Source organism: Notechis scutatus, chromosome 5 (assembly GCF_049901735.1).
Source record: "Notechis scutatus isolate UNSWTSFEM ecotype Mainland chromosome 5, rNotScu1.2, whole genome shotgun sequence".
NCBI classification, from domain to species: domain Eukaryota; kingdom Metazoa; phylum Chordata; class Lepidosauria; order Squamata; family Elapidae; genus Notechis; species Notechis scutatus.
In genome coordinates, this window is record NC_142013.1 from 67,070,217 (window position 1) to 67,087,544 (window position 17,328).

Consider the following 17,328-nt stretch of genomic DNA (forward strand, 5'->3'; position numbering starts at 1 on the left):
TGATTTACTCGACCTTTCTGCTGTAAGAGACATTTACACTTAGAGTAAGCTGAGAAGAAAATCATGATTGTCAAAATGAACTAACATGATACTTATTCTTTCCCCTTTCTAGAAAAACACTGCTTTCATTTAAGCAATGCACCCGAGACATATCCTGGACATGTCCAGAAATATATTGTCAGTGTGCTGAAATATGAGTTTATAAGCAGCAACAATACACAGGCTGAGAAATATAGATTAAATGAGAAAATTTTAGAGATATTATATAAAATAATACAGAAAAAAACAGACTTTGTCTGGATTACTCAAAGTTCTAAATAAATTTAATTCTGCATAGCCCAGAGAAATCCTGTTTTATTATTTCTCCTCTAAGACATACATTTTTACATGCTCATGCCAGAATGATAAAATATTAGTAGATTTCTGAATCATGTGGCTTTAGTATGAAGATAACTGCTATCAACATAAGAAATGTACACCAATGGAGAGTTCCATGGATATATTCAAACTGATTCATGTGTAATATCAACAACAATATTAATCACCTTATTGATTTCATATTGTTTTACAGGAATAAGGTTATTTGTGACATTTTCTCCAATTTCTATTAACCTTCTTTGGATGTTTTCTACAATTACATCTCGAGATTGGTCAGAAAGGATCTGGCCAATTATATAGCTGTAAAAAAAGACATAAGATATGACACATTAAGATAATAAACCTTTAGAAAATTCACAGCATATTCATAAATCCCATTAAGTTGTTCAGAAAGTTTTGTGGAAATCTCTCCACAAAAATTATTGGCTGCTATTAATACTGGCATGGAGTGTAGGCTAATAGCCAAAACAATCTGGCCACATCTCTTCTAACATTTATGTTACATCTGACTGTATTAATCAATTGACCATTCCATCAATTTAATTCACATTAAATATTTGCCACTTATAGTTGCATATTTATTAAAATATATCATAAAATATTTATTTTAAATTATTCTGTGAATAAAGAAAGCTAACTAACCTCATCTAATTGTAGAAAAACAAAATAAAATAGATATGCAAATCAGTAAAGATGTGCATTTTACTCTGTTCTTGTCCAACTCGTTAAAAATTATATTCTCGACTTCCTGTTTGAGCTTCCCCAAAGACGGACCGCTGACCGCGATCATGCGCGGCTTTGGTTCATGCTTCGGCGTCAGAGAGCCCAAATCCTTTGGATTCAGGGAAGAAGCTACCTCGTAGGGGTGGCGGAGGAAGGGGAGACCGTCAGCTGAGTAGAGGGGAGTCGCAAATCCCCACCCCGGTTTGGCAATTGCTCCCTCCCGAAGACGCCTGAAGTGGTGGTCTAAAATGGCCACCTTGAAGGGGAAGATTAGATTGGAATAAGATTGTGCAGGAGAGAGAGAAAGAAGCGAACAGCAGGAGGAACGGGACGATATAATCAAATGGAAGATATCCCCAGGATTAACATTTCAAAAAAATCTTTAAGAAAGGATCTAAGCAGCGAAGAGAAAGAGAGAAAAAAAAAGGTGTGAATTGCTTTTGATAGCATCGGGACTTGGAAACCGCAAAAGGTAGAAGCTGGAGAAGGAACTATATAATCAACTTGGATAAGTATACTTTGATTTTATATTGGCACTAATACAGCTGAACTATAGACTGTTAAAGAGGAAATTTAATATCAACTGGATTTGATCTTTTTCTTGTTGGAAAATTGTGGTTTAAAAAGCTCTGAATAATAGAGAAGAAAAAAGAAAAGAGGGGGTGAAGACTTAGCACAATAACTGAGTGCCATCTCAGTTAAACTCAACTTGTTTTTCTTTTAAAAAACTCGTTTCTTGAAATTGCATGGAAATTGATACAATAAAGCAAGAACTTTGCAAAAATTGAAACATTGTAACAAAGAAAGAATTAGGAAGATTCTGCCTTTGGATTAGTTGCTGATTCTGACATGAATTTGGCACTGGATTAGCGGAGACTTAAAAACTTGAGAGGAAGAAAAGTTGACTGTTGGAAATAAACTTTAAAGATACTATTTGGATTAAATTGTGAATCAGAAAGTTGTAAAATGGCAATTTCTCTTCTGGCATTAAAAATGGAACTCAGAAAAATGAAAGAAACACTACAAGAATGAGGTGAATCGCTGGGTTTTTCTTTAAAATTTATTGAAAATGCGGCAGCAGAATATGAACAACAAAGACAAAAGGCAGAAGAGGAGGTTGAGCAAATCATAGAAGAGACAACCTTTAGTGATCATCGAGAACCAAGAACTCCTTAAAGAAAGAAGAAAAGAGTTGGAAATAAATACAGGAGATTTAAGAAATTAAATAGAAAGGGAAATATTCGAAAAATTAAAAAAGGGAAAAAGAGTCAGCAGAAATTCAAAGGGCAAAAGGAAGCTATAAATAGAGAGAGGGATAAAAACTGGAGTGAAAGAACAAAGGAGAAAAGACAGGGGGAAAGAAGGGAGAAGAAACAGGATTTGGAAACAAAAAAATATGGGAATTGTAAAAAATGGGGAAATCCTTAATTGGACACAGAAATAATGGGTGATTATTATATAGAAAGGGGATTCTGCAAGGTATTGAGGGGTAATATAAATAAATTTATAGTTACGAAATAGGGACATATAGACTGACAAGATGGAAAAACAGAATTGTTATTTTTTGGAAAATGGAATCTAATGCTCTTCCTCTTTATGTAGAGATAATTGTAACAAATAATGGAATAAGTATATTAGATATATTGAAATATTTTAAGATTGGAATGTTGGCTTTTTTGGTTTAAATATGAATGGAATAATTAATGGAATATGTGTGTTAAATATATGGAAATAAATGAAATTATGAAGGAGGAAAGCTGAAAAAGAATTAACTTTAGGGCTTAGGATTGTTTTACTGTTTGAATGATTAATATGTCCTTTTTTGGGGGGCAGAATTTAATGAAATTTAAAAGGAGAAAAATCATGCAGAATCTGATTTATATATGCTATGTAGTTTTAAAGGGATTATTAAGTTTAATGTTTCAGGTAAATGTTTCAACGAGATGTAAAAGGGGTGAAAATAAATGAATTTATAACTTAGAGGTGGCGCACTTATATTGAGATTTCAGGGGGGAAACCAATTTATAGAAGTGTCTTTTTTTAATTAGAATTTAAGATGAAATATACAAATGTGACAGTTAAAAGTACTAAAGTATAATGATTATGAAGTTATCATAAGTGAATTAAATAATGAGATAAATATTTGGAATAATACAATAAAATAGAAAATGTATAAAAGCACTGTTAAGATAAGGAATTGGATATAAAAATTGAATACGTAACCATGGCCATATTTGTATGTATATGTGAAACCTGTAATCATGCTGTTCACTAAAAAGAGATGTTAAAATATGGAAAACTAAATAAAACTTGTTTTTTAAAAAAATACATTCTCAACTTCCTCTACTACAGTTTTGAACACAAGAATTATTTGTCAGTATTACTATTTCAACAAAATACATAATTTATGAAGAAAAAGAATCAGCATGTTGTCAGGTTCTACCTTCCCTGCCTAACTCTTCTGGCCGAACTCATCCTATCTGCCATTCCCCAGCTCTACTTCATTGCCTTTTCTGCTGCTGCTTCTGTACAAAAATGGAACTCTGCTTAAATTACTGGGAGTCACTTTCAATTCAGACTTTTTTCAACCTCTTTTGCTCTCTAGCATAATTACTAATTTGGAGGCATAACTTCCAGAAACAAATGGCTTTCTATGTGGATTTTTTTTAACTTGAGAAATTCCAGTCAGAGGCAACCTCTGCCCTATAGCAGAGGCCAGTTTACTAATACTTGCCAACGGGCTTTCATATAGATTTATTGAAGGGCCTTTTAAAATATTTCTAATTAGAAATGCTATAAAGTATTGAACAGTTGAATGGTTATAGTACACTTAGAAACACAGATTAATATAGCAATATTTAAAATGTTGTATATACAAAAATACTGTTAAATCTTTCAGAGAAAGAGTAGAATGCATAAAGTGCTACTTACTTTCCAGTCTCTTTTGCAAGATCACACCAATCCCTTCTCACGATGTCCAATCCTTTAAGTTCTTGCTTAGTAATGTATTTTCCATCACCTGCTGGTTCCACAACCAAAGCAGCGTATTTCTTCTTTTTTAACAGCAAAAGCGACTTAAAAACTCCATCAATATCTATCTCCAGTAACTTGTACAGTTTATTTATTTCACTTTTAATCTGCAAATATACCACCAATTAATTTTTAAAAATACTCTTGCTTAATATTTAATATTTAAACACTCATGAGCTAAAAAATTAGGAAACAGAAAAAAATACAACATATGCAAACATAGTCTATCCACACCACAGAATAGATAAAAAGCACAGCAAAGGTCAAAACATACTACTGTATACAAATATTGTATTCTACTTAGATATGGTATGTTGACAGAACAAAGAAAAAAGCATGTCAGAAATTTGACACAAAATTTCAAAGAAATATCAGTGCAACAATGAAAAGAACAGTTGAGCAAATCCTCAATTTACAACCATTTGTTTAGCGACCACTTGAAGTTACAATAGTACTGAAAAAAGGGAGTTATGACCAGTAATTTTATTTAAGACTGTTGGTTCCAATTATGACAGTAAATTAGAAATTATCTGCGTAATTTACACCAAGCTATGGTTTGAGAGAAGAGGTACAAAATGTTTTATAGACAGTATATAACCTCCTTTTTTTTTATAAAGAAATGGCGATAGAAAGAAGGGGGTGGGGGGCAAGAAAGAAAAAATATATATCTGGAAAAGAACTAGTCATAGTAGACCACTATATATACCTTGGCCAACAGATCTCAATGGAAGATGATGCAAAAAAATAAATTGAATGGTGTGTTAAATGAGGTTGGCAGGCATTTGACAAACTAAGCATAACTTTCAAGAACAACCTCCTCGTTTGCCTGAAAAGTTTTTGATCAGTGTGTGCTACCTGCTTTAACATATGCCAGTGAAACATGGATACTAATCTCACAATTGATAGAAAAGCTACAAGTGGTGCAAAGAGCCATGGAAAGATATATGCTCAGTATTACAAGACAAGGTAGAAAGACCTGCACATGGATTACAGAACAAACAAAAATATACAGTATCATCAAGAGAATAAAAGAATTGAAATGGAAATGGCCTGGTCACATAGCAAGAACTGATGGCAAGTGGACCAAGACAATCATAGAATGGATCCCACTTGATAAAAAGTGGCCACAAAAGAGTCCTAAAACAAGATGGATTAACGAAATCAGCAAATATTGTGGGCCCAATTAGCAAAAGAAAGCTCAGGACAATATTGGTTGGAAACATGCAGAAGAGGTCTTCATCCTGCAGTGGATAGACAATGGTTAAAATGATAATGATGATACAACTCTATTATAGCCAAATAGACAGATCATATGGCAATAATTGCTGTAAAAGCCATGAGAGAATAGGAATATTCCATCATATGTGATGAACACCATTCAGAGAATCAGAGGGACCAAGTTTGAAATGAAATCAATTTTTAAAATTAGGCAAAATTCTAGTATTCTTTATTGATAATGGAATTATCAGTAAAATGCCATATCTTATTAAGACATACGTTATTTAGCATCTGCCTTATTTAGTAACTGTTCACAGTTATGACTTAGCAACCACTTCACTTAATGAAGTTGTTACCAATTCTAATAAATAAATGCTATCTGTATATGCTTATAGCTATAAAGACAAACATTGCATAATACTGGAAAAAATAACACTACCGGCTATATCAGATTAGGAACTTAAACTTGGAGAATATGCAGCAATTGCAAAACTAACAAAAGTGAGAAAATCTAGTGGGGAATTATGGCTGGATGATGTCTCCAAAGAGTAATGCTGCCCCAAAGCAGAGGGTGGAGCTGCCCCATGCACCCCGCACCCACAGCCAGGCCATCTATGCCTTGACAACTGTCTCACCCGCGGTGACAGCTCCAGCAGCCCCATCCAGCAGGACTCTGCCTGGCTGCCGGTCCACTTCTTTTATTTGCTCACTATAGCAACAGAGCAGGCAAGCCAAGAGATGGTGGGACAGATGGGCAGCCGGCTGTGGGAGGCTCATTTTTGCGTCTCTCGGCTTGCCTGCGGCCCGCCAACTTTCTGCCTTCCTGTGCCACATCGGGATCACCTGTCTTCCCCCCCCCCACACACACACCTCTGAATCCATCTGCTGCCAGTGCCCTCACAGGAAAATGAGTCTCCCGCAGCCGCCTGGCTGCTCCAACCTGACTTTTGGCTTTCTCGTGGCCTGCGCTGCATGATTGCTTCCTTCCTCCATCTACTGCTGGTCCTGCTGCATAAAGACGAACTTCCTGTGGCTGCCCGGCTGCCCCAGCCTATCGACTCTTGGCTTTCCTGTGTCCCATGCAGCACATCCAGATCATGTGCCTCCTTCCCCTGCTTCCACCTGCTGCTTGGACAGGTAATCAACTAACCTGTGCTGCGCAAGCTGTGGCTGCTGCCAGACATCATTGGCCCCCGCGCCCTTGATGCCTCCATTGCTGGTCATGCCTTCCCTCCTGATGACGATTTTAACTAGAGCTTCTTTGGTGGGTAGAGCTTATAGTAGGAGCACACTTTAAAATCAGACTATGATTTATTTTTGGGATATGTCTTATTTTTTGGGAAAACGTGGTAGCAACCTATATACTTGGCCAGTTAGCAATAAAGCCAGGAAACAGGGCCCTTGACATATTCAGCACCTCAGACTTGGGAATGTAGCCAGGTTTTCAGGGCCTTATGAAAGGCCAAAGGGGTTGGGGCTATTCTAATCTCCAAAGGGAGGATATTCTGTAGAGCAGGGACCGCTGCAGAAAAAGCCCATATTCTAGTCCCCATCAACTGACACTCTGGCTGAAGAGATCTGCAGTATGCCCATTCTGCCTGATTGAGTTGGCTGGGTATAGAATCTTGGGGAAAGGCAATCCCTCAGGTAACATGGTTTTTAACCTACTCCCTTTTATTAGTTTTTATTTTCTTTGTAAAACTTTTAATAAAATTTATATAAATTTAAATAAATTTAAGCAAAATGTTTAATTTTTGAAATAATATATCTTTAAATACATTAAATTATTATCAGCAAGGCAAATATAAAAATTTAGAGTATGATTTCTCAAGTTTACATCAATACTAAAAACTATTTGAAGTACAAAGAAAGGGGAAGTCAGAAATTAGATATTTAATGATATTATTTTTAAGAGGATTTTGTTTTCCTTTTCCTTTTGATATGTTTCTTTTTAACTTTTAATAGTAATAATGTAGTAAAGATTTTGGCACTAAGTTAAACTTATAGTTTTTTTACATTATGAAAACAGTTCATAGACATGGTTTACCTTTATATGTTAAATTGATGATCTGTCCATTATAAATATGACTTTTTAAAAAAATATATTTTAAAAAATAAAAATAGTGGAAAAAGATGGCTTTCATGCCTCTACACTTATGTGCCAAATTTGCTAATATTTAGCTGTTGATTTTTTTTTTTTGACAGCATACGTCAGGACCAGGCCAAGAACAAAACAGACAATCCAGCCAAAGTTCAGTCCTTTATTTGCTCAGTGTTTCCAGGCTAAACCTCAACTATTTTGATCCTAACGGAAATACCCTGGGAGATTTTAGGGAGTGGGTCTCCTTTCTTCCTTTGTCTCCAATCCAGTTTTGGGCTATATTGTCTCTTGACTTAAACTGCCCCCCCTCCAGTTCCTTTTTCCTGGAAAACTGCTGCTCCACTGTAGTTCATCACACCACGTCCCCCTTTGTAGACACAATCTATCTTTAGTTTTTCTAACTTTTTTCTCATTGAAGCAGGTTGTATATTGTTAAATATCTTGATTGTCTTAAGAGGAAATTGGTTTTGTGAACAATTACATAATGTAACAATATTGAAATAGCATAAGAAGTAATGTATTGAAACAAAAAGAAAGGAAATTTTCCAATAGCCTTTTCCATATTATATACAAAACTGAAAAATGCATCGAAAATACAGCAAAATTGGAATTACTTCCTTCCTTTCCCAAGGACAAAACAGGATATTTATTTGTAACTCTGGTTCTATCTATAAATTCAGAAATATAAAGGATATGTCTGAGCAGCACCTCATTCAAGGAATTTCCAGTGTTGAAGATTTTTTGGAAGAAGCATATATTTATTTTGCATATCCTTCCTTCCCTTCATTTTTTAAATAATTGCAGAAGCTACAAGAACCCATAAAACCCACAAACATAGTCACAGAATGGATAGGTAGCTCATTGCACACATGGCCGCTTAAAGAGCCACCATTACAGAAAATCAACCTTCTTTCTTCATGGTCTCTGTATCACACATTTGGTTGACTACCAAGCTTACAAGATGGAAGTGGGAATTTCCAACTGACACAACTGGGAAGAGGGAATCATTGACTAATCTAAAATGAATCAGCTCTTAAATGAACATCCAAGAATACTGCTTTATAAAAGTAGATGGCAGGATCCTAAACAAATCTTCCAGAGAAACACTGACTCAGAGGGAAGCTTGTTCACCAGATGTTACTGCTTACAAGGCACTGACAGAATGCCTTGAAAGAGACTAAAACTCTTTTCTAAGAATAACAAAGACATACTGGGAAAGCTGCCAAAGCTTTGTCTATTCAAAGAATGCAGGAATGCTTAATGGATATCTTTGGATTGAGAAAAAAAACAGATAAAACAAGCCCTAGGAAGAACTGATAAATTTGACCAAAGAACAAACAGAATAGCATCAGTCCACAGGGAATAAAAATCCTCAGCCTTTCTTAATAACAACTAAGGTTATAATTTTCAAAAATCACCAAATAAACATGTATAGTAGCCATAGATTCAAATAGTTTCCTATTAATTAGTTGAGAACAACAACAAATTCACTATAGAAATAGTGGAGAAAGTGGAGGAAACTGATTGAAGGAAACAGTATAAAATTCACTGCAACTGTAGATTCTAGGTTTCTGGATTTGAATCAAACCTTAAAATCTGGACCCACAAAAAACAAAATCAGATGTGTACTTCATTATGTAAAGAGTGTCATATGTTTTAAAGATCCACAACTTTCAGAACCGGGGGAAATGCAGTTGGTCAACTTGGAGGGCTTCTATGGAATTGTAATGTATACTCAATCAAGAAGCTGTAAGTCCAACTATCTGCTATAAGCAATACATCAAGAGATGGGGTGAATGTGCAATGTCACAACCTAGAAAAAATATTCTCAACAACACAGAGAACATATGTTTAGTAGGAATGATGATATGAAGCATTAAGAATTAAAAGATTCTTGAGACAGATATGTTTCCTGCTTCTCCCAACAACTCTGTAAAGTTTTTACTATAGAAATAATGGCTTAAGTTCCTTAATGAGCGATAAAGCATCTTGGATATCATGTTCCAAGGCCAAATCATCTTGAGAAAAAGAGTCTGCTCTAATGGCTAAGAGCACAGTGATAGGTAGATGCAATGCAAAAATAGGTTCAGCCATGGGTCTAGTGAACTTCTGAGGACAAGAAGATTACAGCTGGTTTCCTTATCTTTATTTTTGGGTCAAATCTCCTCTCTGTCAAATACTGAACAAGTGCCTTGATGTTTAGTCAATTAGAATTGGAAGATAAACACATGCAGCAAGAATAGTAGTTTATAGGACAATTGACACTGACTTTGGTACTAAGACATCAGAAACAATCAGATAAGCACAGTTGCCAGTTGTTACAAGTAATGCCATGGAGGGAGAGCAATTATTGCCAGAAGGAATATTTCCAAAATTAAGCCCCTGAGTCACGGTAAATAATTAGATGAATCAATAATGTATTTTTCCCATGATCAAGCCATGTATTGAAAATAGCAACAATAACGGGAAATTGCCATGAGATTTAGTATACTTCCAAAATGATATCTGCCATAAATCCATTGTGAGCAGAAACACTCTAATTGTTAGTCTTTTTCTCCTTAATCTTTTTATTTAGGATTCAATGAATAATTAACTATAAAGAAGTACATGCAAATTCTGACATAGCGATTACTAATACTCTTAGCTGGTAGGTCATATAGTGAATGGATTGGAATTTTCCCAAACAAGTCTGAGTGTACATGTACATTATTCATCATTCATATATATAGCATATGGTCCAGGATGAAAAATTTCAGGATTTGAATGGATAGCCCCCTATTATCCTCCCAGAGCTATATGACCATGCAAATTGAATAAAATTTGCCCTTCATACTTTTCTGGATGGTGTTAACTTCAGACACATATTTCAATTTGTTGAAACTTCACTATTGTTTCCTAAAATATGACTTTGTTTTCACTCGAAGCATACTCTTCATGTAATTTGGTATATTTTGTAAAGAGACATTCAATTACCAGTTAATAATGTGGATAATACTTCTTCCAGCTTTTTATTTTGGTACTTGAAGCATGTTAAATTATATTTTATTCTTTTAAATATGATGTCAACTGTCCAATTAGCAAACCCAAAAGAGGAAACACTTTCAGAATTGTATTCCCAAAAGTAAAACTTTATTGTATACACCATGTTGGTACTGAAGAAATGAAACCAGCTCTGGTTTCCCGTGGAAATGCTTGCTCAGTTAAACAATACTTTCTTCTTCTCGCCACCCCGGTTGATCATTGTCCAATTATGAGACTGTCTTTTGCAGGCATGATATTCCCCTCTGAAAAAAAAACCGGGGCCAGCCAAGAGAGACCCCGCGCCGCACGCCAAAAAATTGCACACACAACACCAACGCTACACACCCTTCCTTTCCAGACGGTCAGGTGTGGATCAGCTCCGGAGCTGGGCAGCCGCTTCCCTGGTGGCGGGGCCGAGGCCACCGCCTGGGGAGCGCCCGCTGCTTTCCGTCGCCAGGGTTGGGCGGTGGCGTGTTGCTCTGCACCACATGGCCCCCGCCTGGCAGCACGCTTCTTGGCACGAGGCAGCCGGGTTGCCCAAGGAGCCCGGCCAGCCAAGCGAGGGGAAGGCAGCGAGGGCCCAGCCGGGCTGGGGCAGAAAACCCGCTTGGCAAGGGGCCGGGGAAGCCTGCGGGCGAAGGACCAAGTGCGCTGGGAGGCAGAGATTCGGCTGAGGCTGTCAGACGGAGAGACGGCTGGTCTGTGGCTGCCCAGCTCCCTTTTCCTGCTGCTCAGCGGCCTCCGCTCGCACCGCCCGGGCTCCGCTCAGGTGTCTGGCTGGGGCTCTGCATGCCTCTGCGGCTGTCCGTTCAAGGAGTCGCGGTTCTCTTTAAGTATCCATGGAGCGAAAGGTGCCAGGGGAGGAAGAAGAAACCCGGGAGCCACTGCGCCTGAGCCTCTGGTGCCGCTGATGCCGTTGCAAAGCGCCGCCGCGGCTCTTCCTTTTTGCCTTTCCCTTCCTGAGGCAATGCGGGACTGCAGCCATGCGGAGCCACGCTGGCGGTAGCAACTCCTGACTCAGGGGGCCTCTGAGGGGAGGGGAAGGAGGAGAAGAAGGGGGAAAGGGGGGGCGATTCCCAAAAAAATCAGAATTCCGATTTTAATCAGAAGAATATCATGTCTGCTTTTGTTATGAGAACGGTCAGCTCTCACGATCTCTTTTGAACTTGTCTCTTCTTTTTATTTCTCTTTCCCATGTACGTTATAGTTAATCCTCTGATATATGCCTTTCCTGTATCCCATACGTTTTGTAATGAAGTTTTTTTTTGTTTTCTTTAAAGAAAAAGTCCAGTTCTCTTTCCATAAATTGAATAAATTCCTTATCTTTCAGTATTCATTCATTGTCCATCTTGACTTCTTTTTCTGTCCCTTCCATGTAACTTTTATCGAATTGTGATCTGCCCATGTACTTGTTTCAATGTTTATTTCTTGTATGGTAGATATTAATTCTGCTGATGCCCATATCATATCACTTCTAGACCAAGACATATATATTTGAATAAAATGTATATTGGTTTTTCTCAGTATGTGTTTCTCGCCAAGCATCCTGTTTGTCTAATTCTTCCACCATTTTAAACAAGTTTTTTGTTAGTGTTTTTCTAGTTTTTTTATTTACTTTTCTACTTTTATAGTCCAATTCCGCATCTACTATTGCATTAAAGTCTCCTAGCTCTCACAATCTGTACATACATTCTCCACATTACATCTCCCTCTCCCCAGTTCATTGGCAAATTGAAAAACTAGGTTTGAAAGAAGCAAAGCAGTTCAATTTTGACATGCAGACTTCCTTAAAAAAAGAACCCATAAAAATATTAAACACAGATTTATTATTTATGTTTAGGTGGTATTAGCCTTCACTAATCTCTTTGGTCGCTTGGGGTATTTTGCATAGAACCTTTCTACTAACTTGTCTTTGCTAACATTTTGGGCACCTACCTACTCCGCATCACCTTTCCACTGCACTAAATATTGTAATTTTCCCTTAGAGTATCTTGAGTCAAGAATCCTCTATCTCAGTGGTTCCCCCCCGCCCCAAATCATCACAGGTGGTGTCAGCTTGTCCTTGACTGGCCTTAGTTTGGAGCCTTAGAAGGACTTCAATAAGTTGCAGAGGAACACTGAGTGGAGTCACCTGAGTAACTTAGGCAACTGTAACTCCATAGTAGTTGGGTTTATGATTCGAACAATTGGGAACAGACCTATGTACTTAGGACCCAATTTCTTGCAAGGTTAGTTCAGGTTTAAGTACTTCATAGACAAGTAAACTCTCTCCAAAATTCTGAACTTCTTCTGAGGGGCTCTACTCCTCCAGTGCCAGTGGTTGTTTTTCCAGTCAACTGCTGGGTTATTTTTCGGCCATGTCAACTCCAATAACCCATCTGTTTTGTAGCTTTTTTTGTCTTGATTGGCTGGCAACATTGTGTTTCCTGTACTGGAGGCTTTTAGTGCAGCTTGGCTCCGAGTTAAAAAAAGGTACAAAACAGACAGAAAATATTAGAAACACCAATCAAGCAGAACACAGCAAACTCCAAGACCAATAAACACAGACCAAGACTCCCAACCAATCAGGATGAAGAAAAAACCATTCTGGCACAGCAGATGGCTAGCACCAAATTTAAAACAGAAATGGCTGTGAAAGTCTGACTCACAGACAATCACAATACAGAAGCCTGATGATGGCAGATGAGATTCTGCCAAAACGTTGCTACAACTTTAAAAGCACAATGACGTGGGAAAATACCCAAACAAATCTGAATACCATACACAAACACAAACACACACACACACACACACACACATATTTATACACTGCTCAAAAAAATTAAAGGGAACACAAAAATAAGACATCCTAGATCTGAATGAATGAACTATTCTTATTAAATACTTTGTTCATTACATAGTTGAATGTGCTGACAACAAAATCACACAAAAATTATCAATGGAAATCAAATTTAGCAACCCATGGAGGTCTGGATTTGGATTTACACTCAAAATTAAAGTGGAAAAAAACACTACAGGCTGATCCAACTTTGATGTAATGTCCTTAAAACAAGTCAAAATGAGTCTCAGTAGTGTGTGTGGCCTCCACGTGCCTGTATGACCTCCCTACAATGCCTGGGCATGCTCCTGATGAGGTCGCGGATGGTCTCCTGAGGGATCTCCTCCCACACCTAGACTAAAGCATCCCCCAACTCCTGGACAGTCTGTGGTACAACGTGGCGTTGGTGGATGGAGCGAGACATGATGTCCCCGATGTGCTCAATTGGATTCAGGTCTGGGGAATGGGCTGGCCAGTCTATAGCATCAATGCCTTCGTCTTGCAGGAACTGCTGACACACTCTAGCCACATGAGGTCTAGCATTGTCTTGCATTAGGAGGAACCCAGGGCCAACTGCACCAGCATATGGACTCACAAGGGGGTCTGAGGATCTCATCTCAGTACCTAATGGCAGTCAGGCTACCTCTGGAGAGCACATGGAGGGCTGTGCGGCCCCCTAAAGAAATGCTACCCCACACCATTACTGACCCACTGCCAAACCGGTCATGCTGGAGGATGTTGCAGGTAGCAGAACGTTCTCCACAGCGTCTCCAGACCCTGTCACGTCTGTCCCATGTGCTCAGTGTGAACCTGCTTTCATCTGTGAAGAGCACAGGGCGCCAGTGGCGAATTTGCCAATCTTGGTGTTCTCTGGCAAATGCCAAACGTCCTGCACGATGTTGGGCTGCAAGCACAACCCCCACCTGTGGACATCGGGCCCTCATACCACCATCACGGAGTCTGTTTCTGACCATTTGAGCAGCCACATGCACATTTGTGGCCCGCTGGAGGTCATTTTGCAGGGCTCTGGCAGTGCTCCTCTTGTCCCTCCTTGCACAAAGGTGGAGGTGGCGGTCCTGATGCTGGGTTGTTGCCCTCCTACGGCCTCCTCCACGTCTCCTGATGTACTGGCCTGTCTCCTGGTAGCGCCTCCATGCTCTGGACACTACGCTGACAGACACAGCAAACCTACTTGCCACAGCTAGCATTGATGTGCCATCCTGGATGAGCTGCACTACCTGAGCCACTTGTGTGGGTTGTAGACTCCGTCTCATGCTACCACTAGAGTGAAAGCACCGCCAGCATTCAAAAGTGGTCAAACCATCAGCCAGAAAGCAGTGGTCTGTGGTCACCACCTGCAGAACCACTCCTTTATTGGGGATGTCTTGCTAACTGCCTCTGGTTTCCACCTGTTGTCTATTCCCTTTGCACAACAGCATGTGAAATTGATTGTCAATCAGTGTTGCTACCTAAGTGGACAGTATGATTTCACAGAAGTGTGATTGAGTTGGAGTTACATTGTGTTGTTTAAGTGTTCCCTTTATTTTTTTGAGCAGTATGTATGTATGTATGTATGTATGTATGTATGTATGTATGTATGTATGTCGGTCAGTCTAGGTATGTTCGGGTCTTTTCCCGTGTAAGATTAAGAGTATCTTGGCGATGTTTCAGTGAGATCCCAGTCGCCATCCTCAGGCTGGTGCTTTTGGCTTCATGCTAGTGCAAGCAGTGTGTGATCGGAGCTGCCATCTCTCTATAAATACTGGTGGGGGGGCTGGTGTGGTATCCTGGGTCCTGCATTGTAATCTCCTGGGTCGTTTGTGTTTTGATCTCTTTTCCATTAGCCTCCTGTGTTGTAATGGCTTGGGTAATGGGTTGTGTGATGACCTTGTGAGTTTTATTGCTGTGGTATCCTTGGTCTTGTGCTCTGATTTCCTGGGTTATTTGCTGTGTTGCAACTTCTTGAGTTCTTGTGCTGTAATTTCCTAAATTTTCTGATGTGATATCCTGAGCGGGTGGCTGTGATGTAGCATTCTGGGTTTTGGTCTGGCTTCGAGTTTGGGGTCTGGGTCTGTGTTCTTGGCGTGTGTCAGCTTGTTTGGTTTTGGGGTCAGGGGTGCGATAGCTGGCGAGGCAGCCGTGGTCTGGTTTCTGGAGGGTGGTTGTCCTTCGTTTATAGGATGGGTTTGGGCCTGGGTCTGATGAGGGGAATTGGCGGTGGTGTCCCATGTTGTTTTGGGTCTGGTGTTGGTTTTTGTGGCTGGGACTCATTTGTTGGTGAGGGCTAGTTTCCAGATGTCTGGTAGGCAGGAGGTATCGTCCCGTTTATTCATGTTATGGGGGTGTTTCTCTATTTCGATGGCTTCCTTGATTATTCTCTTGCTGGAGTGCTCAGTGTTGGATATTAATTTGGTTCCTTCGAAATTAATTTCATCTCCTGTGGCTTTAAGGTGCTGGAAGAGGGAGGAAGTATTTTCGTCTTTTCTGAATGCGTTCTTGTGTTCTGCGATGAGTGCATTTATTCCCCTGTTGGTTTGTCCAATGTATGTGGCTGGGCAATTGTTGCATGGTATTTCATAAACTCCTTGGTTTTCTAGTTGGATCTTGTCTTTGGGGTTTCTTAGGATGTTGGCTATTTTTTGTCAGTGCCGAAGGCTGTCCTAATATTGTGTTTGTGGAGAATTTTGCTGATTTTTGTCTGTGGTGCCTTTGATGTAGGGGAGGAGTGCGATACCGTTGTCTTGTTCTGTGTCTTGGTTTTTTTTGGGTATCTCTCTTTGGATTAGGTTGGTAATTGTGTTTCTTTGGAATCCGTTGGAAATTAATACGTTAGTGAGGGTGTGTAGTTCTGTTCTCAGGTGGTCTTTGTCAGCTAGGCGTTTGGTTCTGGAGATGAGGGTCTTGGCTACGGAGTTGATCTGTGCAGGGTGGTGATGTGATTGTGCATTTAGGTAGCGGTTGGTGTTTTTTTTTTTCCGGTAGATGGTGTGTACTAGGGAGCCATTGGGTTTTTTTGTAAATTAGGACGTCCAGGAAGGGAAGTTGGTTGTTGGTTTCTGTTTCCATGGTGAATTGTATTTTGGGGTGTAGGTTGTTAAGATGTGTGAGGAAGTTGTCCAGTTTTTCTTTCCCGTGTGGCCAAATTACGAAAGTGTCATCTACATATCTGAGCCAGAGTTTGGGTTTGTGTTTGGATTTGTCTAGAGAGTTGGCTTCAAAGTGTTCCATGTATAGGTTAGCGATGACGGGTGAGAGGGGTGATCCCATGGGTGCTCCTTCTATCTGTTTGTATCTTTGTCCATTGTGGATGAAGTATTAATTAACGTATTAATTTCCAACTACAAAATAAACGACCCAGGAGATTACAGCACAAGATCCAGGATATCTCCACAACAAAACTCACAAGGCCATCACACAGCCCATTATACCAACATCAACTCCATCAACCAATCAAGACGCAGCAGCGCAGCCAACCAGCCCAGCACACCAGCCCCCACCACCAGTATTTATAGAGAGACGGCAGCTCCGATCACACACTGCTTGCACTGGCATGAAGCCGAAAGCACCAGCCTGAGGATGGCGAGTAGGACCTCGCTGAAATGTCACCAAGATACTCTTAATCTTACACGGGAAAAGACCTGAACAAACCAAGACCTACATACCTGTACACGTGGAAATCTACAAATATGTGTGTGTGTGTGTGTGTGTGTGTGTGTGTGTGTGTGTGTGTGTTTTCTGAGGTTCTTGCGGGTATTTGTATGTGGATCTTTGGTTATTCGGGTTTTCTCCCGCGTAAGATTGGAAGTATCTAGGCAACGTTTCGATGAAGTCTCATTTATCATCTTCAGGCTTGTGTCTTCAGCTCTGTGCTTCTCAGAGTGATGTGAGCTTGCAGCTGCTTCTTCCTTTTAACTGCTAGTGGGGGTGTGACTTGATTGGGTGGGGGCTTGGCTGTGTTCTGATTGGGTGAGAGTGTGTTCTCATTGGTTGGGGGTTTGGTTGTGTTCTGATTGGTTGGGGGGTTGGCCGTGTTCTGATT

General features: G+C 39.6%; 1 protein-coding gene across 4 annotated transcripts in view; it reads right to left on the minus strand.

The window, feature by feature from the left end:
* POLA1 (DNA polymerase alpha 1, catalytic subunit) overlaps positions 1–17,328 on the minus strand; it is a 360,204-nt gene that overhangs the window by 201,339 nt on the left and 141,537 nt on the right. For all 4 annotated transcript variants that reach the window (XM_087966893.1, XM_087966892.1, XM_087966891.1 and 1 more), the window contains exons 29-30: positions 4,033–4,238; positions 546–678 (exon numbers count right to left, since the gene is read on the minus strand). In XM_087966893.1, the coding sequence (XP_087823019.1) occupies positions 546–678; positions 4,033–4,238 (339 nt within the window). The remainder of the gene's footprint in view (positions 1–545; positions 679–4,032; positions 4,239–17,328) is intronic.